General features: G+C 36.0%; 2 protein-coding genes across 2 annotated transcripts; one reads left to right on the top strand and one right to left on the bottom strand.

Annotated features, from left to right (window-relative positions):
* Positions 1–53: 53 nt before the first annotated feature.
* On the top strand, positions 54–17046 carry LOC128211819 (putative pre-mRNA-splicing factor ATP-dependent RNA helicase PRP1). The gene is made up of 14 exons (XM_052916894.1): positions 54–109; positions 1789–1901; positions 3513–3661; positions 3950–4140; positions 5812–6013; positions 6488–6664; positions 7060–7219; positions 8651–8745; positions 9362–9620; positions 10425–10616; positions 11462–11584; positions 14426–14616; positions 15469–15638; positions 16094–17046. Exons 1-14 carry the CDS (start codon positions 63–65, stop codon positions 16203–16205), a joined length of 2181 nt encoding a protein of 726 aa, XP_052772854.1. The 5' UTR covers positions 54–62; the 3' UTR covers positions 16206–17046.
* Positions 17047–23767: 6721 nt separating this feature from the next.
* LOC128210501 (FMRFamide receptor-like) lies at positions 23768–24790 on the bottom strand. Its single transcript, XM_052914849.1, has one exon. The coding sequence runs from the start codon at positions 24788–24790 to the stop codon at positions 23768–23770; it is 1023 nt and encodes a 340-aa protein (XP_052770809.1).
* Positions 24791–25082: the final 292 nt, after the last annotated feature.

A 25082-nucleotide genomic window follows, 5' to 3' on the forward strand; every position in this document is an offset into this window, starting at 1 on the left:
GGGTTAAAAACAAATCGCCGTTCGTACTTTGTACGTTTTGACTAACTGTGAAAAGGAAAAAAATGTCGAAACGACATCGCATCGATGTTGGGGATTCTTACAGGAAAAGGTATATAAAATGACAATTTGTAATATGCAGATACAACCTTCATATACTTTCTGGTCTACTAATTATCATCAATTGTTTATAAAGAGTCATTGACATCATTGTTCATAACTTTTTGAACCCGAAGCGTGGTAATCTTGTCGCGAAAATGTATGTCTTTGTCCCATACAATGACATTTCATAATGATTTTCGAAAAAAAAAACACGTTCTATCAATGATATTGTCAAATTGCTATTTCTTCACAAATGTGATTCTGTTTTCGGTAGTGTAGATGTCGGAATAAGTAGGTATTTAATTTTACTTTGTTATTTATTGTTTGATTGTGCGGATCGAGTAATAGGGAGCGAGACAAATCGGCCCCTTACCAAATAGGCCTACTACCGAATCGGCACCTAAGACGTTTCGGCCCTGCCATTTCGTCCCCTTAATTTTATTGACTCGAGACGTTTCGGCCCCTTACTGATTTTCATCAGAGACATTTCGGCCCCTTAATTTTATTTCATTTTGAATATAAAGAAAAAACATCATTTGTCATATTTATTTCAAAAGATGTTGTAAATGAGATCTATAAATTTACAAATAGACAAATATTGAAATACATTGATAAAAAAATCATTAAAGTATAAATTTAAACCGTTATTTTTAATATAAAATGTTAAAAAATGTAAGAAAGTAATTTGTGACTGTGAAATATTAATTGATCAATATAGACTTAGCTTGTAAAGTGTCACAGATTCCAACGCCTGATACCTGTGTGGAATGTGACAATTCGCCATAAGACCGCCTGTCTCGAAAAAAATAACATCTTATAACTATCAGATTTCGTTTTTTTTTTTTTTTCATTAATTATTATTCATCTTAAAAGGCATCCCTATAGAAGATTACTTCAAAGTAAGGAAAGAGATAACTAAGGAGTTTTTGAGAAATGTTGGTGCTATCTACGATGGGTGATAGGTGCTTGATACAGTTTTAGACAGTGGACTTGATATTAAACACATATCATTATACCTCTTGTAAATATTAGCAGCATGCTTATGTTTATTATTTCAAGATTTTTTGAAGTTGAAAGATTTATTTTTTTAACTTGATTTACTTTTTATAAAAATAAATCTCATGAATGAATATCTTTGTTCAAATCATCTGATTTATATTTGTGTTCAAATATAAAGATTATTTTTTTTTAATCATTTTTTTATGCATATATATAGCATGTGAATAATTAAAATTTTATGTTTTTTTCTTATATTTAGAAATAAAAAACAAAATAAAAATAAGGGCCGAAACGTTCTTGTTATCAGGGGCCGAAATGTCTACAGGATGGGGCGGATTTGGTAAGGGGCCGAAAAAGTAACCGTTTTAACTAGGGGCGGATTTAGTAAGGGGCCGATTTGTCTGGTAGCCGAGTAATACTGCCCGATGCGACAATTTTCACTGGCCTGTTGATTCTGCTTTATGATGAACGAACAGATTGAAACTAGCACAAGCCCACAAGTCCTGCATTTGTAAATTCCTAACCACTACCAGGTTTGCTGAAATTATGCATTTTATACAGCAGGAAATGCTACAAGTCTGGAAATAAGTTCACTAGTGCTCAATTTGTTTGCTTACTTAGTAAAATGCACATATTATTTAACTTTTTCTTACCTATAAAAACATATAATATAAAATATATTTCTTTCAGGGAGGATGATGGGAGAAGGGACAGGTCACGGTCTCCGGTCAAGGAAAAGTCACAGTCCATCTTTGAACAGTTTAACATTCCAAAACCACAGTTACAAATAAATCCATTTACAGGTAAAATTATCAGTGATAATCACTTTAGATCAAGTTTCAAAGAGTTCAATTAAGGAAAAGATTCATACTTGTTTGCTTGTCTGTGACTTTAGGTTTGTTTGTTTTTTCAAGGAAAAAAGATGGGAGTTATTGCCAGTGTACGCGAAAATACGTCGGACAGTCTGACATTGCCGGTAGATTTTCAAACTGTCCGTCGTATCTTCAAAGAACGTAGGACAGAATTGTCCGACGTTTATGTCAGGGTAAAACTGATATCCAAAGTTGAAATATTCTTTTGAATGAAACCTTTGACAACTGTCATTTTAACCAGATGTTTATATTCCAAATCTGTATAGTACGCATGCACAACAGATGGAACTAAAATACGCCTTCCCGGTATTTCCTGAAAAGACGTAATTTGCTACGTTAACCAGTATTGCCAAATTAATTTTAAACTATGACAGTTTGTTGACATCAGGTCAGGATAATGAACATGTATTAACATGGATTAGTTTAATGAACTGTTTTTGTTTTAAAGCAATTAATGGTACATTTTCGACCGGATGAAATTTTACTCCAAAATTGCAGTGTAATAAGGCCTAAAAAAAATGGTTTGGTTAGGGTTACATCCTTTTCAAAAATAGGTAGGGTAGGTTGGATTTTTTTTTTTTTTTATTATTTTTTTTATTAGGCTTTATATAAGAATATCATTTTCATCATTGGAGAATGGTGTTAAAGCTATCAACTATATAAGCGTTTAAGGATTAAACTAAATATTGAAAAGCAATTAAAAAAAAAACGAATTTTTTTTTTTTTTTAGTTTTTCAATTTTTTTTTCAAACTGACTATAAAAACGGTAGGGTCGGTGCCTATTCCGTAGGTAGGGTCGGGAAACCGAACCAAATGTATTTTTTTTTTTTAGGCCTAACTCAATTCTGCACTTTAAACTGGCTGTCACGAGAGATTCTAGCGTCAAGGTGAATGAGGTCATAGTATCGTTATTAGTCTCTTTGGAGATGTCAACAAATATGTTGGGGTTAAAATATATAAATGGGGCTTAACCTGGTAGTAGGAAAAGAAAACAGTCTGATAGTGAAAAAGTAAATCCTTCGAAAGTAACAAGGCACTTCTTTGAGAAGTGGAAAATCGGTAGACCTTAGCAATATTTATGACCACATATCGGAAAAAATATCCTGCAGATATTGTGTAAATCAAAACATGCTTTCTGAAAAATGTCCAATGTAACATGAAAATGTCCTGCATATACTATAAAGACGTCAGACAAAATTTCCAGCGTGTCCAAAAAGTTTTCACGTACACTGTATTGCCATAGCCTTGGTGTTGTTTTTGTTGGCAGCTTTTGAGAGCAAATGCTTTTAAACCTTGGCCATAACTGAATATACTTGATAATTAAGACCCATAACTCCGGTTTAAAAAATTGTTGAGTTATTTCCCAAGTTAATTGAAAGAACATCTGACAAATATTATAGCGCCTTTTTTATACTTTGAAAAAACGTTGATATGTCTTGTTATAAATCTTGTTATAAGTGTCATAGCAATTGAACACCTTATCAAAGCTCTATAGTGGCTTGGTTGAAATATATAAAAAAATAAATTGCTGATTTGTTGCAGGCTTGCCACATACACCACGCTACCTACAACTGCTGGCCAAGAGGAAGAGTCTGCCAGTGTGGGAGTATAAGGAAAAGTTTGTAGAGGTTCTTAACAAGCATCAGACACTTGTGCTGGTGGGAGAGACTGGCTCCGGAAAAACCACACAGGTATGTAGTCATTGATATCAGGGTTTTGGATGAACCAAATTGAATTCTTACATTAGTGCTTAGGATGAAAAAAGTCAAGAATTTGAGCAACCCAGAAGAGCTTTTTATCAGTGCTTTCACTTATTTTTACCACTGAGGTATGGTGTAAAATACGCTGTTAAGTGCACAATGATGGTCAATTCAAAGACAAATGACAGTTCTGAGCAATTTTGAGTGATGATGGAAGAAGGTATATAAACAGATCATATTTTAATTGAAAATAACACTATACTATAATGTTTCCCACAGATTCCACAATGGTGCCTGGACTGGGTACGGGTGCGGTACAACAAGAAAGGAGTGGCGTGTACCCAGCCCCGAAGAGTGGCAGCCATGTCAGTAGCCCAGCGTGTATCGGAGGAAATGGATGTCGGTCTTGGCCAGGAGGTCGGATACAGTATACGATTTGAGGACTGCACCTCATCTAAGACTATACTGAAGTAGGTGACTTTAAACACAGCACATCTATACCATAAATCATTTATCATGTTAAAGTTAATTTTTAGCTCGACTATTCGAAGAATAAGGAGTGCAATACTACTCACCCAAGCGTCGGCGGCATCGGCATCGGCGTCACACCTTGGTTAAGGTTTTGCATGTAACCACATTTAAGTCAATATCTCAGTTAATACATCATGTATTGCATTGAAACTTTAGATATGTTTTCCCAACTATCTAACCTACTAAATTTATGAAGTTAGATAACACTTTTTTGAATATAATGCAAATTATGGGCCTTTTTTATTTGACTTAGAAATTCTGGTTAAGGTTTTGCATGTAAGCACACATAGGTTAATATCTCACCAACTACTTGATGTATTGCATTGATACTTTATACAATGGTACTCAACCATCCAATCTACTAAAATAATCAAGTAAGATAACTCTAGTTTGCAATAACTTCAAATTATGGCCCTTTTTTATTCGACATAGAAATTCGATTTACATCATGTATTGCATTGAAACTTTATACACAGGCTCCCAACTATTCAACCTTCTTAATTAATCAGGAAAGATAACTCTTCTATATTATATCATTTTTGCCCCTTTATTATGCGACTTAGAAATTCTGGTTAAGGTTTTGCATGTTAGCACACATAGGTTAATATCTCAGCAACTACTTCATGTATTGCATTGAGACTTCATACAATGGTACTCAACCACCCAACCTACTTGAATTACCAAGTTGATTAACTGTATTTTGCAAAAAATGGCCCTTTATTATTGGACTTAGAAATTCTGGTTAAAATTTTGCATGTAACCACATTCAAGTTTATATCTCAGCAAATACATCATGTATTGCATTGAAATCTAATCTAATTTTTCAGTGATCCATGTTTCGCCAAAACTTTTCAATCCTTACACTGAAAAGCGGCGCAATAGTCGAGCGCGCTGTCTCTGTGACAGCTCTTGTTTTATTTTTTGTCTTGGAACAAGCAAATTATTGTGTGAATATAGATCTGCAAAGTAAAGATCAGATCGCAGCTTTTCATATTTCCGTCCCAAAATTGATGTTTTATGCTTGTAAACCGTTAGTAACGGTTAAAGCCATAAAACATTTAATTTGGAATGGAAATATGAAAATCTGCGATCTGATTTTTGTCAGCAGTCTTCCATCACTGGTGAGCAGATATTCACGCAAAAATTTTCTCATTCCAAGACAAAAACTAAAAGATTTGTCAAAACAGTAAATCTGTGAGAGTGAAGCTTAAAGGAATCCAGTTCAGATGGATTGTATACTTTCCTTCTGTTATACAATCATATACCAGGAATGCCAATTTTGCTCTTTGCAGCTGTTCCTCTTTTTTTTGTAGCCACACAACATTTAAATTAATTGTTGCCTTTTATTTGATCCTTACAAAAAAACGATCCTTACAAAAAAACGATTTTTTTGTATATATAGTGTGATGGGGTACTCATATTTTCTACTGGTTTCCTCTTCAAATTTGCATTGGCATCCTTAATAATGTCATTATTGATTATGTCTTCCCCATTCAAGCTAGTACATGTCTATTTTGTATTATTCATCCAAATGTAGAAATTCGGGAAATTGATTGAATTTTTTTTTTCTTACACTAATATTAAATACTGTTGTTTTTTTAACCTTACAGGTACATGACAGATGGTATGTTACTGCGTGAGGCGATGTCTGATCCTCTTCTTGAGAACTACGGAGTTGTCTTGCTTGATGAGGCCCACGAGCGCACCCTGGCCACCGATATACTGATGGGACTGTTGAAAGAGGTAGCCAAGCAGAGGTCTGACCTGAAGATCATCATCATGAGTGCTACTCTGGATGCTGGCAAATTCCAGGTAGGTAATGTTTGTAGGACTTAATTGACAAGCTCATCTCTGTAATATTCAGTTTTCTCAGTTAGAACTGGCTGCATGCCAAAATGGACTGTACATATCATTATGGCAGTTGGGCCTGTTCAAATTAAAAAAAATAAGTGAATTTTAGGTAAAATAAGTAGTAGCTGGTCGGTTACTTTACTATTTCAGACAGTTCAACTGAAACTTATTGATACCCTAAATATCAATTATATGTTTAAGACAATATTATTTTGTTCAAGTTTGAAAATCATTTATACTTTTAATTATTATCAACAGCCTAGTTGCTCTTGTATTTTTTTTACTCTTCAGGTGTAAAAACCTTTCTTAAGTTATCTTCTTTAACTGTTTCCTATCAGAACTACTTTTACCCCATGTTCTGAGTGTGTCAGGGTATCCCCTCCTATGAATATTTTCTACACTTCAAGGCCTCAACTATTAAACTCTCTCTTACAGAACTACTTTGACAACGCCCCATTGATGAGTGTGCCAGGACGTACCCACCCTGTGGAGATATTCTACACGCCCGAGCCCGAGCGTGACTACCTGGAGGCGGCCATCAGGACAGTGCTGCAGATTCACATGTGTGAGGAAATAGAGGGAGATATTCTACTCTTCCTCACTGGACAAGAGGTCAGAAGTAGTTTAGTTTAGTTAAGTGTATACAGATTGCTTTTACCTTGATTGTGACGAATGATTGCTTGAATAGAATTATTCTCGAGTCTGTGATTGGGAACAAACCCATAACCTCTTGGGTGAGAGGTGGACACCCATACCATAAGGACACTCTCACCTGCATAGAATTTTATAGGTGGTAACGTAATCCATAAATATTTAAGTTAAATGTGGTTTAAACATAAGAGCTCTTCAATTTTAACACATAATCCACCTCATGAAAGCACTTCCAAATTAGACCGACCCCCTTTAGAAGTTTTTACAGAATGAGATGTAAAAGATTTTGTAAATGTGGCTGTATGTTGATAGAGAAAAATAACATGCCTAACACAATGTGTAACTATATATTGTAGGAGATAGATGAGGCATGCAAGCGTATACATCGGGAGGTGGAGAACCTGGGACCAGACGTGGGAGATATGAAGTGTATACCGCTCTACTCCACCCTCCCACCCAACCTACAACAGAGGATCTTTGAACCTCCACCGCCCAACAAGCCCAATGGAGCTATAGGTGGGTGATGTTGTCAGTAGGGCATAGTTATATGGATTATTGTCCGACAAAGTTACGTGTTTTATATCCGCCCAACAAGCCCAATGGAGCTATAGGTGGGTGACGTTGACAGTAGGGCATAGTTATATGGATTATTGTAGTACAAAGTTACGTGTATTATATCCGCCCAACAAGCCCAATGGAGCCATAGGTGGGTGACGTTGACAGTAGGGCATAGTTAAATGTATTTTTGTAGGAGAAAATTATATGTATTATTGTAAGTAGTGATGGGCAATCGGTTGAGTTTTACAATCGATAATCGGTTACAATCGGAGACCATCAACCGATTAGACATCGGCTATAATCGGATATTATAGAGCAGTGGTTGCTAGTGATATACTTGAAGGTAATGGGTATCACTTCGTCTATGTAAGCTGAATTGAATATATAAACCAAACAATAGAACTTACGTATTCATTTTTCAGGAAACTAACAAACATAAAACATATTTTTTTTATATTTTTAAGTTAAAAAGAAAAAAACATTAAACTGAAATGTATACATCAGAAATTTCAAAGTCACCAGTATGAATCTACCAGTAAATGTTTGTTTAGAAATATTGTCTGGTCAATGAGATATGGGTTCATTCTACATCTCTTCTTGCTCATCACCTGTGATCTAGTTACTGTATACCTATTTTGCGTAAGCCTTTTTGCAAAGGCAACAATACGCCTTGCTTGTGTCAAGGTTTTCTTTGGTTGGAGGTCCTGGTTTGATTTTTCTAAATGCAAAAAAGAGCCAGACTTTAGATTTTGCTTTCCCACCCGGATAATTGTACAGCATATCGTCATTGTCGTCTGCCATTCTTACGAATTGTACCCAAAGAAAAATGAGCGGAAATGTCGGCAAGATAAAAAAAATCGTAAATGAATACTGAGTAACCTCCCTTGATAAATTTGTATGATGTTCCGCGATAATCGATTATGATAATTTACAATCGATAATCGCCGATTTTGAAGCTTTCCGATCAATTTTCGATTATAATCGATCATCGGCCCATCACTAATTGTAAGACAAAGTTACATATATTTTTGTTGGACGAAATTATATGTAGGATAATCATAAAGTTAATGTATTAGTTAAGGACAGAGTTACATGTATTAGGGTAGGACAAAATGACATATTATGTTGTAAAACAAAACGATATATGTTGATTTAAGAACAAGTTACATGTATTTTTGTCAGTAAGGCAAAATTACATGTATAACATGCATATCATAATGTATGTAAGTTGACTGGTAGTACAATAGAAGTACCTCAGCTTCTGAAAAGAACATTATTTATGATTGCCAAAATCTTTAAAGACAAACTTTTGAGCAGAAAATCTCTTAATGTTCACTTAACTTTTAAAAATAATGTATAAAACTCATCTCGTGGAATTTTTCTTTTCAGGACGTAAAGTGGTGGTGTCTACAAACATTGCGGAAACATCTCTCACAATTGACGGTGTGGTGTTTGTGATAGACCCAGGATTCGCCAAACAAAAGGTATGCATGACATTGTGGAAAAAGCCACCTTTCTGCTATGGAAATATGTGTAATGAGTGTCAGTTGCAGAAACTAGAAAATTCATGTACACAAATTCCACTTTTTATTGGCTTTTTGCAGTATTTTACATCTGTAGTCTTTGTAAAAAGAGAAAACAATATTTAAAACCATATCTAATTGTTCATACAAGAAAAGGGTTGGAAGGTGGACTACACAATGACAATGAGCTATTTTGAACTTTTTCATAAACAAAGGTTTTGATATTCACTAGGGATTGATCAGGTTCACAAATAAATTTCTGAAAAAGTTCATACAAATACAAAACTGGAGGTGTCTTTTATCATGTGACTTAGTTTCTAATTATAGAATGTAAAAAATAGGATGGTACTACATGTATAAATATAATTATATTGGGGGGAAAAAAGGACTAAAAAGAAAAATAGAGGTAAATCATATCTAAAGGCTGTCCGGAATGTTACTTTCTGATATAAATATAGTTTGATTCTACACATTCAATATTTTAAAATATGATTTAGATAAAATATGATTTAGATAAAATATGATTTAGATAAAATATGATTTAGATAATTATATTTTTTTACTTTTTTCCCGCAAGGTGTACAACCCTCGTATCCGTGTGGAGTCCCTCCTTGTGACGGCCATCAGTAAGGCAAGTGGCCAACAGCGTGCCGGTCGCGCTGGTCGTACAAAGCCTGGCAAGTGTTTCCGACTCTACACGGAGAAGGCCTTCAAACAAGAAATGCAGGAAAATACATATCCCGAGATCCTTCGTTCCAACCTGGGCTCCGTTGTTCTGCAGTTGAAGAAGCTTGGCATTGACGATCTCGTGCACTTTGACTTCATGGACCCACCTGGTATGTTGTGTGTTTAATTGAGAGGACTTGCTTTCTTTTAGGAAGATATTGCTGAAAATGAGTCACGTTGAGGTATTCACGTTAACAACAAAAACAAATTTTAACCAAGAGGTTAGATTACAAAAATATCTTATAGCAATGTGTTAAATTAAAGAACATTTTTTAAAAATATGTTAAAAACTGGGATGAATGACTGCTTTTAAGAATGAAACCGCGCCAAATTAAAGACATTACTGTCATCAGCTGGGCCTGTTTTCGATGATGACATCACATTATTAAAATAGTGTTTATGAAAGTCGACAGTATTCCCTGATTGATACATGCATAGTGAGAAATTAAGATTTAATGCTGTAAAAATGATATAAAACTGTGTGTGCAGCTTTTTGGTTGGTGCATACTGGTATGGTCTCAAATTTCCATCAAAGTGTGTTTTTTCCAACTTTACTTCTAACATGAAAAACATGATAATGTATTGTTGTATGTATATTTTTTTTTAAGCTTGTTTTTCAATGGAACATGTTACGGTATTATCATAGCCTTCATATAGTCTTAGTGTCATCGATGGCATTATAGTATTGGTGCAAATACTTAAACTATATGTCAATAACCATTCAGGAAACTGAACTAATATTCAAATGAAACACTGAAAATGTTGCCATGGTAGACAATATGCACTTGTATAGCAAGATCCATAGCTGTGGCTTTAATAATTGTCAGGTAATGGTGTTTTTGACTGAGTGAGTATGAGCGATGGCATTTGAAGATGTTGACATGGTTTTAAATGTTCTTAATTTTTTTCTCTAGCTCCTGAGACATTGATGAGAGCCCTGGAGTTGCTGAACTACCTAGCTGCCCTTGATGATAATGGAGACCTGACGGAGCTGGGCTCAATGATGGCGGAGTTCCCTCTTGACCCCCAGCTGGCCAAGATGGTCATCGCCAGTACAGACTTTAGCTGCTCCAATGAGATTCTCTCCATCACTGCCATGTTGTCAGGTAATCGATGCTGCCTGAGATGGTAATGTAGAATAGAGTTAACTGACATAATGATAAATGAATTAGCTTGAATATTTCGTGACATTTATTTTTGTAAGCTTGGTACTGTCATTGTGCTGTTGTCTGACAGCAACAGCATATGTGTTGTACTAAAGCTTAAACTTTCAGCAGCTGCTGTAAGCCTTAAATTGTTAAAGGTAAAGACATGAAACTTGGTACACACGTCCAGCTGCACCGAGTTTAATATTCACAGCAGTTGGCCAATAAAAAAGGTACAACTGCGACATATCTCGACAAACAAAATGACACCTTGACTTGAATTCAATAGGTTCCTTTGTTAAATAAATTAATTGATTTATTTGATTTGAATGTCAATTTAACAATTAAATAAAACGCATAAGTATTGTCATATGCTTGGGGTGTCCTTGTTAATAGTAGTTATACAGTTTGTTAATAGATTTTACAGGTATAATTATGGCTAGTAATCTGTAAAGGTAGGTATTAAATATGCATTTACTGGTTTTCCTGTTTGCATGGACATTTATGTATTGTCTTTTGTAGCAATCTTTAACTTGTCAGACAGAGGGGATTAAAATCGTAAATCTCTTAACCTATTAATATTTGACCATATAAGAAATGAATTTGTACAGTGAGGTATTTTGATATTTCAAATTTTCAATGAATAAACAAGTATTTTATGGGGTGGCAATTTCACCATTGTAAATCACAATAAGACCCATGTCTGACGGGCTAGCTGTTTTTAGTTTTCATACACTGATCAATATGAGATCTAATGGAGCGGGACTTGGGCTCGCCTTGGGCCCGACCCTCGACCTTCTGCTTAGTGCCGCAGTGTTTTGTGCGCCCGACGGAGCTCCGAAAGGCGGCCGACGAGTGTAAAATGAGGTTCGCACACATCGATGGAGATCATCTTACGCTACTCAACGTCTACCACGCTTTCAAGCAAAGTAAGGGAATTTTGACTCATACTATGTTATGTTAATTTTAAATGAATTTTGAACGATACTTTCTGTTTTAATAAACACAGGTTTTACCGTGAAGTAAATTGTGCTCTTTATTCGTCTACAGTAAGAAATTCATTGTCACAATACATGTTTATGAGCTATTTGTAGATGAACTTAAAAAAAGCAAGTAAGGTGAAGATCGGTTTCAATTCTCATCTCACTTTCAAATTGATAATCGGTTTGCTTAAATGATCATATCATTGAAATATATTATCATATCAGTAGAACAAAACTTGAAAAGAAAAATTGATTTAAAGTAATTTCTGTCAGAGTTTAAAGGGTGATGTTTTAGAAAAGTTAGTGTCTTCCTCTCATCCAAAAGCTCATTGGTTTCCATAATATCCCGATTTATTCATGGCCTCACAAAATATCAAATGCGCTGTCAAAGCTTAAATGAATACAGTTTGAACCGTGATAAGCAGGATTTTTTTCATATTAAAAATAACGTAAGCCAAAGATATTACATTATGGTTTCTTGTTATTATGTCTCCCCCTCTCTGGGGGAGACATATTGTTTTTGCCCTGTCCGTCAGTCCGGTAGTCCGTCAGTCCGTCCGTACGTCACACTTCGTTTCCGATCGATAACTGGAAAACCGCATGACCTAGGATCACCAAACTTGGTAGGGAGTTTGGTCGTGAGGTGTAGAGGATCCCTATTGTTTTTGGGGTCACTAGGTCAAAGGTCAAGGTCGCGGCGACCCCCAATATAAAAAACATTTCTGCTCAAAATCTTGAGAACGGTTTGACCTAGGTTCACCAAACTTGGTAGGGAGGTTGGTCATGAGGTGTAGAAGATCCCTATTGTTTTTGGGGTCACTAGGTCAAAGGTCAAGGTCGCGGCGACCCCCAATGTAAAAAACATTTCCGCTCAATATCTTGAGAATGGTTTGACCTAGGTTCACCAAACTTGGTAGGGAGGTTGATCATGAGGTTTAGAAAACTCCTATATTTTGGGGGGTCACAAGGTCAAAGGTCAACGTCGCTGTGACCTCTAATGTAAAAAAATATTTCCGTGCAATATCAGGAGAATGCTTTGATCTAGGTTCACCAAACTTTGAAGTGAGGTTGGTCATGATGTCTAGATGATCCCAATTGTTTTGGGGGTAACAAGGTCAATAGTCAAGGTCGTGGTGACCTTCCATGTAAAAATCATTTGCGTGTAATATCTTTATGTCTCCCCCATTCATGGGGAGACATATTGTTTTTGCCCTGTCCGTCAGTCAGTCCATCAGTCTGTCAGTCAGTCAGTCAGTACGTCACACTTCGTTTCCGCCCAATAACTATAGAACTCTTAGACCCAGGAACTTCATTCTTGGTATGCTAGTTGGTCATGACTAGTAGATGACCCCTATTGAATTTGGGGTCACTAGGTCAAAGATCAGGGTCAACGTGACCTTGAGGTGAAGAAACGGTTTCCACTCAATAACTAAAGATCCTTTGGGTCCAGGAACTTCATACTTGGTATGCTAGTTGTTCATGACTATTAGATGACTCCTATTGATTTTGAGATCAAAAGGTCAAAGGTCAAGGTTACCTTCAGGTAAAAAATGTTATGTTGGCAGTGACCTTAAGCTTAAAAATGGTTTCTGCTCAATAACTAAAGAAAGCTTGTACCCAGGAACTTCATATTTGTTCATGACTAGTAGATGACTCCTATTGATTTTGAGATCAGTAGGTCAATGGTCAAGGTCACCGTGACCTTGAGGTGAAGAAACTGTTTCCGCTCAATAACTAGAGAACGCTTGCAACCAGGAATTTCATACTTGGTATGCTAGTTGGTCATGACTAGAAGATGACCCATATTGATTTTGAGATCACTAGGTCAAAGGTCAAGGTTGCCATGACCTTGAAGTGAAGAAAAAGTTTCCGCTCAATAACTAAAGATCCTTTGGTTTCAGGAACTTCATACTTGGTAAGCTAGTTGTTCATGACTAGAAGATGACCCCTATTGATTTTCAGATCAAAAGGTCAAAGGTCAAGGTTACCTTCAGGTAAAAAATGATACGTTGGCGGTGACCTTAAGCTTAAAAATGGTTTCTGCTCAATAACTTAAGAACGCTTGTACCCAGGAACTTCATTCTTGGTACGCTAGTCGGTCATGACTAGTAGATGACCCCTATTGATTTTGAGATCAGTAGGTCAAAGGTCAAGGTTGCCATGACCTTGAGTTGAAGAAATGGTTACCGCTCAGTAACTAAAGAACACTTGCACCCAAGAACTTAATACTTGGTATGCAAGTTGGTTATGTAGATGATCCCTATTGATGTTGTGATCAGTAGGTAAAAGGTCATGGTCACGATGACTGTGAGCTGAAAAATGGTTTCCGATCAATAATTGAATAACGCTTGCGCCCAGGAACTTCATACAATGCAAACTTCGTTTACATTTTCCATGATTAATCAACAACACTTTCTTCTCTTCACTATTTAATATAATCGAATAAACCAAACTTCACTGTTGGTTTGTCTCCAGTCCAAAGTTACAAATTTCATGTCCATCATTTATTTTTTCTCAGCTACGACCACACAATAGGGGAGACAAGCGCTTTTTCAAAAAAGCAATCTCTAGTTTAAAATAAATGTTGCAATCCCTATTATTTGATGTGTATTAAAGAGTATGGTTGCTTATAAGGTAATATACATTTCTTTAGGTGTAAAGCATACTGGTATGTAATATGATGCCAAAAAGCTAATAAATTCCTCAAAATTATAAGTCTGAATTTTGATTTTTGCAATTTTTATAACCTTATAAAGTTTTAATGTCATGCCTGTACTTGACCTTCAGACCAGGAAGATCCTCAGTGGTGTTACGACAACTTCATCAACTTCCGATCCCTGAAGAGTGCAGACAACGTGAGACAGCAGCTGGCGCGCATCATGGACCGATTCAACCTGAAGCGCTCCAGCACGGAGTTCACAAGCAGAGATTACTATCTCAATATACGCAAAGCGCTTGTGTCAGGATTTTTCATGCAGGTACAACCAGTCATCTAAATAAGACTTATGGATAAACAAGCTTGAATTCTTATACTATTGCTTGGCATCAACATTTTGAACCAGACCTGCTATATAAAATTCAGAATTTCAGAAGTTCGGTAGACATTTTACCAGTGCAGAGCTTGTGGACTTGTGTTAATTTCAACCCCTGTACAAATAAAGATTATGAACAAAATAAGTCCCAAGTTTTGTTATTGCCTTAGTGTCATAGTTTTTATTATCATCATGCTAAAACTGCTTGCATCAGGTTTGTCCATGCAGGGTTGATTAACAATTGATCCTATATAATAAACACAGCCTTTTTTCTTGTTATTCTTTTGATAGCTTGTGTTTTTTAAAAGAAAAAGATATATGAAGAAGAATTTAAGGAAAAATTGAGCTTAGGGCTAGAGTCTCTGGTCTTCTATTGCTGACATGGCATAAATATGTATGTGTCCTTATAAGGGACTTGCTCACGTTTGATAGAGTCAGACATCTTTTTTAATTTTGTGTGAAATTTAAGAATGCTTGTAACAATTACAAAACAGCAAAAAGTTTAAATAAGAGCCTTGTGTTTTTAATAAAAAATTAAAATGTGACAGAAGGCTGCCATATATTTGCAGAAAAGCGTTAGTGACACTATTAAAAATTGAATGACTTCAGGGTTACATCTTTAAAATTTTGTTAAAATGAGAATCTGTCAGTTGTTTTTGGTACATAGAATTAGGCCAAGTAACTTGATTTGTACAAAGTCGAAAAGGGGGTTGCAAAACATACTATCTGTGAGCAAGTCACTTTAACATTAAATTCTTGAAATAAAACAAATAATTTATTTTTGCACCTGTTTGACAGATTGCCCACCTTGAGAGGACTGGTCACTACCTGACCGTGAAGGACAACCAGATTGTCCAGCTTCACCCTTCCACCTGCCTCGACCACAAGCCAGAGTGGGTCCTCTACAACGAGTTTGTACTCACAACCAAGAACTACATCCGTACTGTCATTGACATCAAGCCGGAGTGGTGAGTTGATTATATAAGGAATCTTACCCACGAATATGCTAGCTCTCTCATAGCTTGAGGAGGACGGTAAAGTTGAATTTGGAAGCCTGGTGAACGCATTTAATTGTGTTATGTTTTGAAAGGTGTTTAATGGTGAATTTATAAGTAAAATAAATTACCATATTTAAAATGATACGTAACTGCTACAGTTTGTATATTTGCTCTTTCTTCAACTGCCACCATAGCATAGCGGAGTGTTATTTCTGGCCAGATATTCAGATTTTCCATACTAAAAATGAATGACCATTTTCCATACCTTAATTGTTATCGACACCACCAAAATACCACAAAGTCATGGTGTGTCAATAAGTGAAGTAACACTCAGAACCTTAATATTTAGTGGTGTAGGGATCAAGATTTTCCCCATAGTCAAAACGTGAAACATTTTCATTGATTATTTCTTTATCATTTTCTAGGTTGGTACAGATAGCACCGCAATACTACGACATGTCAAACTTCCCCCACTGCGAGGCGAAGAGACAGCTGGAGAGGATTATAGCCAAGGTCCAGGCCAAGGGCTACGAGTAATACTGACCAAGAAAGGGAACTTGTACAACTAGCGGAAAAAGTTTCATATCCAGGGGATATAACTCTTCAGTGACTGAATATTTGAAAAACTGGTGACAACCTTGGCATCTGTCCGAGTGTCATTGGTGCTTTTTCACTAAAAACTGAAATGTCTGAACAATATTGTGAATTTAGTTAAATTCATCTGATACATACATGTATATTGTCAATCTCCATACAGCAGTTACTTCCCTTTGCCATACAGAGTTCACTGCCACCATGCATGCCAATTACCGTAATGATCAAAATAATGTGATGCTAATGTGACGCAATTCTAAAAGTTTCATTTTATATCAATCATATAACTTTGAAAGCAATGGTATGATTATGAAACAGAATAAAATACTGCATAAATATTTCTAATAAACCCTATTTTTCAAAAACAGTTATTATACACTGAAATCCAGCTCTTTTACATATTTAAAGTGGTATCAGAAACATTCTCTACTTGTCAGGGGAGATAACTGTGTGGGAGATTGGTATATTTAAAGGGACAGTGCTCTATGAAATGTTAACTTTAAAAGTCATTGTGAATTATTTTGTACTATTAACTATTGTTGTACTTAATATAAACATATTGTCATGACATCCCGAACAACTTATTCTTTGTTAGTGCTATTGTAAGAAATAGAAAAATGGATATTTATATATGAATGGAAGATTATTTGGTAACAATTTTAAATTTTGCCTTATATTCCATAAGATTCACACTACTTGAAACAAAATTATTGTCACTTTTGTTGAATTGTAAAAATATTGTATATTAAGTGTCTGATCATGCAAAATAAATTTAGAAATGGTATTTATTTCTTGCATACGGTTACTCAATCTGCAAATCATCTGTTGACATGGAAATAAAGCGGTTTGCAATTTGCAATCAATTAGTAAGTCATTCCCTAGAGAAAGAAGATATTTGATGGATGAATGGATGTTGGAAATCAGTAACTGATCAAATAAACATTTATTTTGGTTAAAGGCTTATTATTATAGATATTTAACTTTTTTTGCAAAAATGGAACATATCAAGATGAAAAGTAAGAATATAAAATTATTTAAAAAAATGATATTTTTTTATTAAAATAATAAGGATAAAAAGGTCTGTCGACAGTAGGATTTATTCTAGATCTGCCGTTGGGGGCCATATCCAGTACACAACAGTACATAGTTACTCAAACCGGGTTCTATTTAAGATAATTTATAACAAAATTTAACATTGTGGCACAATTTTTAACATTGAAACAAAAGTTGTCAACATTAAATGATGATCCAAAATAAACAGTCCTCATGTTTGCATAACAGTAAAGAGTTGTAAAGTGTAACAATTATAATACTGTTATAACCTGCAGTGCATTTCCTATTGTTTTATTTATGTGACAAATGAGTTTGTATTGCCCTAAATGGCCCCTTTTGATACCATGGTAACGTGCACACGGCGCAGTACAATGTGCAGTAAAGATATATTTAATGTAACTGTAATTATCTAAACAAGTACTACTCAAATGATAATCAAGATGAGCCAAATCGTCATTTGAAACGTTTATTGTTTTTTAGGGTTATTTGAATATAATTATTATGAAAAAAAACTTTAATTAAAGTTGACATTTTAGCTCTCAGGTAGAGTATTGAGAACCTTGAAAGAGGACCTATTCAACCTACTATTAATTTCCTTCAAGCTTTTATGTGTTGATATCATTAGATGTAAATCATTTAGTGATTGATATTTAACCTAAAATACCGTATTTCCTCAAAACAAGCATAGAATTGTCGATGCGAGCTAGTTTGTGGCCGATAATATATCATTTTACACGATTTTAAGAATATTTGAATGCGGTGGTTTTTGTCTTCGCTTTAAATATAGCGGGGAATGGGCCTTACCTAGGATCCCTGGGGTGCGGGGGCATTTGGCTGGGATTTTACCATCTGTTCGTCTCCGCAGAGCGGGCGGGTTTTTAGTCGAGGTTGGCTGGACCGAAAGTCTAAGTCCCCGCTATTCCCCGGACCGGGGGGGGGGGGGGGGGGGGGGTACAATTGACTGGTGCATAACTTGTCAATAAGTGTTTAAGCCAACTCGCTGTCATTGTCAGCAGCGTTAATCTCTTTCAAATGTTTCCTTTGATCAATTTTCATCACCGATGTCAATCTGCCGTCTGTGTCGACGTTGTTTTGCAGCAGTTTTGTACTTGCATTGCCCGTCCTTTTGGGAAGTCATAAATTGTGTATATTTAGCATTTGAAAGTCACATGATGAGTGTGGATAGATATACAGACGCTATTTTAAACTTACACACTTACTAGGTAGACAACCCAGTAAATTTCGAATTGGAAAAAGGCTCAAAAACTGCGAAATTGAATGTGTCGTAGTCGATATGAGAAGACAGTAAAGAAGACTCAGTGCGTACATTATATTTAAGTTAGTTTTTTTTTCTTGCAATTGTAACATCTGGTGATTAGTCCCTTTAAAGTTAAACTGGTACACATATTTATTATGAGTTCACTCAAGTGTAGTTAGTCACATGCCGATAATTCTGGTACAAGTATTTGTCGAATTGTGCTTCCTGATAAGGAAAAAGAACTTGGACGCGCGATGACGTCCACTTTCGAAATGATTGTAATTGAAGCTTGGATTTTTTTAACAACTCGAACTGCCATTCTGCAGAATAATTATGCTTTGTTCTACTGCCTAATTACTTAAACTGATTTCTGCTCCTGTCAAACGTATTTTTAATACAAGCAGTTAGTTATTTGACACAAAGGATCCTACTTCATGTTTTGATAGCGAGGCGATGCTTTTTTCACAATATGTTACACCATTTTGAAATGTTAATGGACCACTTCAATGCGTGGTAATCAATAAAAAAAATTTTAAAACATTAAAAAGCGGTTGCGGATATAGGAATGTACAAACTGATTCTAATAATCAATTCAATATTTTTCGAGGGCAAAGTTGTCTTTGGTTTAACAAGTATTTATTTTGATAATATAATAAGTTAAAAACACATATAATAGCAAGGAGACAGCTACTCACAAAGTAATCATGATACTAGTAATATTTTAAATATGAGACATCTTGAATTAGCCCTACTAGCAGTTAAGTACATATTTACAGAATTGAGAAGTAAGCATAAATGGTTTTTCCATGTCTCTCTTCTGTATATCATTAGAAAAATAAAAATGTGGTGTGAAATACAATAATTGACATGTTGACCTTTATTTGTCTTTGATTTACGTATTCGAAACAACTCGGCCATTTTCTACGAAAACAAGCTCTTTATGTATATGGACGGTTTTCAATGTCAGAAACGGGTACACTTTATCTACGCTGCAAGTAGATTGCATAGTAATTTCAATTTAGCAGTTTAACTTAATGACTTAACTCTTAGGAATCTTAATTATGTTTACAACAATACACTTCACTGGCAATCAATTTAAACTTAGATCAACATATACAAGCTAAAACACTACATCTAATTATGTCCCCGAAGGTCGACATTATCGACGTGTCGCGTGCAAGACCCGTGTCCCTACCTCTAAGGTCAAGGTCACACTTAGTGTTTATTCACAATGGAGTGCTGCACATAAGCACAAAGAGTATAGGTTGTCGTGTCTGGGCTGTAACTTTTCCTTGTATGGACAGATTTAAAAAAAAACTTGCCACATGTGTTCCACATACCAAGACAACGTGTCGCGTGCAAGATCCGTGTCGCTATCTCTATGGTCAAGGTCACACTTGGTGTTTATTCACAATGGAGTGCTGCATATAAGGACATAGAGTATAGATTGTTGTGTCCGGGCTGTAACTTTCCCTTGTATGGACAGATTTTAAAATAACTTGCCACATGTGTTCTACATACCAAGACAACGTGTCGCGTGCAAGACCCGTGTCCCTACCTCTAAGGTCAAGGTCACACTTAGTGTTTATTCACAATGGAATGCTGCATATAAGGACATAGAGTATAGGTTGTCGTGCCCGGGCTGTAACTTTTTCTTTTATTGACAGATTTTAAAATAACTTGCCACATGTGTTCGACATACCAAGACGACGTGTCGCGTGCAATACCCATGTCCCTACCTCTAAGGTGAAAGATACACTTAGTGTTTATGCACACTGGAATGCTGAATATAAGGTCATAAGAGTGTATAGGTTGTCAAGAATGAGCGGTATTTTTTATGTTCAGACACAATTTAAAATAACTTGCCATATGTATTTGACAAGTAAAGGCAAGATCAAGTTTTCATGTACTGACCTTGTTCATAGGTCAGTGTCACATTCGAGGGCATTCGTCACATACTGTGACAGCTCTTGTTAATAATATAATTCAAAATCTTACGAACTACCTCTACTGATGTACCGGCATACATTCGAGGTTGTTTTCGATAAAAATGGCCGAGGAGCTCCGAATGTGCTCTAATTAGTATATAGCAATGTAACAGAATTGACGGTGAAATACGACATGGATCCTGACTGCATCCATCGACGTGGGCACTTTGGTTTCCAAGGCGCTGCTCCCTAGACGCAGCCACACACAGAGTAATTTGTTAACAATCAATTTACTTCATTAAACAAATGCAATCACACTCATTATGCATTAATATAAATATGTATGATGGAATAGAAAACAATTTACAAAGGGAAAAATGACTATGATGTTTGCATTTTTAGGGCCATTGACAATCGAGGAGTTTTTTTAAAGGCTGTTTATGACTACGGTGTTTGCACTTTTGTGTGGGCCAATGACAATCGAGGAGTTTTTTTAAAGGCTGTTTATGACTACGGTGTTTGCACTTTTGTGTGGGCCAATGACAATCGTGGATAGTCCTGATAGATTCTGAATAATGCACAAAAAATATCGGAACTGATTCCTTAAAAAATATCAATCATTCATACCTCATGTTGGGTGGTCCATTGAATTTGAGCCCAATTGTTTCAGTGAGGGACAGCAAAAAAATGCGCGACAACGCATTCAAATAATGATTATTCTAAAAAGAACAAGTTTTTTTCCCACCCCTGACCTGGATATCCGAACGTTTCAACCGTGTAAGAATATAAGTGTCATGTAAGATAGGTTCGCCCACCCATTGGTAGGGTGTTTTGCGGAAACGTAATTTACGGAGATGGAAAAAATATGCTAAAAGCGCAATTATTGAATTACTGTTTGACGTCCGAATTGTTCTAAAATTAATACGCGTCATGACGTCAATAACTAATTTTGCATGTTCTTTTCGTGAAATGTACAAACACGTTTTCTACATGCTTTTTCACAAAAAAACATCATACAAGGAGCGCAAGAAAAATAAATCATGTGTTTCTCGTCCGAATCGAACATTCCGACCCTCGGGTAGGCACGTAATTATCCTTTGTTTCATTTGTTCAAAATGTATTGTTTTATCCGCACCAGAATCACATGATCGAAACTATTATTCTATTTTTAAATTTAAAGACCGTTGTCGCATATCTGTATTGTTTCATATATTTTATTAACTAAAGAACATTTCCAAAGAATATACGTCTCAAAAAGAAGGAATGTAACTGCTGAAATGCGTTTTTTATTGTTTGTAGTATTAGTAGTCTTTAGCCTCTCAACAGTTTTGTCACGCGCGATAAATTTAAGACGAAGACGTTTTTCTCGTTAGTCATTAGACGTGATATAATGGCATTTGTTAGCACTTATGGATTGTATTTTGGTGATATTCTGCCTTCTGGTGGGCAAACATTCTATAAACTATTAACTTGTTCCTTGTAACTCAGCTTCAAGTAAGTATTTTTAAAATCGTATTTTTAGAAGAAGCAAGGGCGGTAATGTCAAAAATTGGCTGTCTGCATTCGGAAATCAATAGCAATACTGTTATTGCCCAGAACAAAGCATCGGGTGGGGTTTGTACGCAAGAGAACGGTATTAAATAGTTGTTTAGAAGCAAAAAATGAACTGAGTGAGTCGGTAAGCCTAGTAAGAACGTGCATTGTTTTCACGAGATATTTTAATACAGACATTATTTTGATCTAAAACAAGCGTCTTCGTAAACGAGTATCTTCATTCGGTGCACAAGTTCGTTTCTAAAAATTATCGTTGAAACATACAGAAAACAGTGGTAATACTCACCGAATCGAGGACGTTTTCCACTCAAAGCAATGAACCGGGAAGCATGGATGCACTTGACATTACTGCACTTGAGAAGGGTACTGTAGTAAATATGTTGGGATATGCATTGAAGTTCGGACACTGTTTTGAAGTTCGGACACAATATACGGAAAACGTATCTGATTTACAACAGGAAAGTAGTACTTATTAATAAATGGAATTAAATAAATGGAATGCACGTACATAGAAGTTTTTCAATAATATTACTGCTAAAAATTCTGAAATGATTTTGAATAAGCGTAAGAATGGTATGAAATTTCATGAGTACATAGGTGCGAATTGTGTTGTTCAACACACCTTTATGTTAATGTCATGAATGATTAAACTCAGTTTTTCGGTTTTATGGATGTGTTTCTTCGATTCAAAGAGTTGAAAGTCATGCATTTTTCTGTAGCTTTTTTCACCCATAGTTTGTATGTCCATGACTTAAGCTTAGCATTTAATTACTACAAACATCGGTAAAAAGGAATTGCATGATTTTTGGTTAAAATGTTTCGTTTCCCTGGAAACGGTAAATCTCGTTTCCGTAAATTATCCTGAACTCGGGTAGGGATACACCTTTCTTCTACTTCGAGCCACCGAAGACACTTAAAATCCTTGTGTCACTTATTCTGCAAAAAACAGTGGCCGTATTTGGACAAAACTTAACAGGAGTGATTCATATCTAGCCTAGTGGTTGTTGCCCTAAGCATGTTTTTTGTTTGAGCAGTTTTCACAGTGTTATGAACCTTTGTATGTTTTACAGTATGCGTGTCACCCTGTTTCAACAGCTAGTCAATGGGGTAATCTTATTACTCATGTGATAAGTATAGTTCAAGTTAGACACCGACTGTGACAGGAACGTTATGGCAATAAATGAACGTTAAAACAACACAACAGACAAGTTCATATTTCGTATTAAATGCAATTTGTAAATTATTTGGCTCGCGTTCAAGTTGCAAGCACACGCTTTGTTTGTGTTATCTTCATCACTATGAAATTTAAAGGCAAAACGTTTATAGTGTCTGTCATATGTTTTATATCTGTCTTAAACTGGTGCTTGGTTGAAAATGCTGCGCAACATAATCCATGCACAGGCTCAGCGACCTCTAAAATGAACAAAATTAACAGAATTTCATTGGGTATTTTTTTTATTAGGTTTAAATCAAAACAAAAGCTTAACACATTTTAAACCACTTATCATCTTATACAGCCCCGTCCTCTGTCGCACGACTGTGTTTTGTTAGGGTCAGTGCCATGTTTGGGTGACTGTTGTGCATTGCGCCGTATTTGTTGCCGCCGGAAAGGCTCGCGCAAATTATATTTATGGTGAATTGATAGCTGATCGGGAGCGTGAAGGTTCTGATGTTTGGGACTCGAACTGCGTTCTCGTGTACTTTCTTTGCACTTAATTCCCCTCCGCGTCCACACAGCTGGGTCTTCGGAGAAATATTCTAAAAACCTCTCGCCGAAATTTGCTTCCACTGAGACAATATAGAAGGAAGTTAACAGAGTTATTAGTGTACATGAACATGTTGACCACTGCCCACCAGAAGTCAAGCTTTGCCACTCGGTGCGGGGACGCACCCGATATCCAGTGCGGGTAGCCGATGTTGTAGATGCTCACAGGGCTCGTGCTTACCAGGAACACCACATTCAGCGTTAACAACATGGCAGTCATTGACGACTGCTTTCCATAGGCGCCAGATACTCCAACCCTCGCCCGCGCAACTGTATATATAGAAGGCATAATCGCGGTTTTGGTTCTGCGTCGGGTTTTAATTAGTTTCAATAAAATCAAACTGTTACCAATAACAATCACAAAAAATGGAATTAAACAAAACACACAAAGTTCAATCCATGGCCATACTTTGTTGAAGAATGAATGATAATCGTCGTAGACCTCCAGACACTTTCCAAGTTCTGGAAGACCGGTTTCTTTGAGAACTGTTTGAAAACCCATCCCATACAGTATATGTGCGTTGAGTGCTAACAGTAACACGCAAACAGCTATGATAACAGCCATAGCACTTTTCTTCGTACATATTGTCTTCGCGTTGTGTGGAAACCAAACCGAAATGACTCTTTCTATTGTTACTGCTATTAAAATCCATGCGGAAAAATCTAAAGAACTGTAGACTAGCCACATATTTATTTTACATCCCACTACGCTCACATGGCGTACGTCCGTCTTAAAAAGATAGATCAGCCACTGCCGTAGAAGTCCGGTATACAACACCAACAGGTCCGATAATGCGAGAACCGTTAAAAACAGTGCCGTAGTTGACGTCCGAATGGACTTCCGGGTAAGCACGATAATCGAAAGACTGTTCCCTATAGTTCCGAATATGATCAGTATTGGTGGGACGATCTTCCATATGAGATTTCCAGCTGTGTATATCTCGTAATGTGAATAGTTATTCTCAGACATTTCTGATGACTGTTCCTGTCACACCCCTTCAAAAAAGGATGCGGTTTAATCTAGATTGCAACATTTTTGTATATAACTAACTGTAACTCAATATCATTCCAGACGCTTAATAACTGCTGTATTGTACATATTCTTTTAAACGAAGTAGCTACGATTGAAGCATAATTGTGTATGTCATATTTATAAATCACTGTAAAATGTGATGGTTATATTCTCTACCAAGTGTGCTTTCCAGTGGTTAAATTGCAACACTAGTTCCGTTAGCTATTGCAACGTCAGTAGGACCACTCCG

The sequence above is a fragment of the Mya arenaria genome, chromosome 12 (assembly GCF_026914265.1).
Source record: "Mya arenaria isolate MELC-2E11 chromosome 12, ASM2691426v1".
Taxonomy (NCBI): Eukaryota; Metazoa; Mollusca; class Bivalvia; order Myida; family Myidae; genus Mya; species Mya arenaria.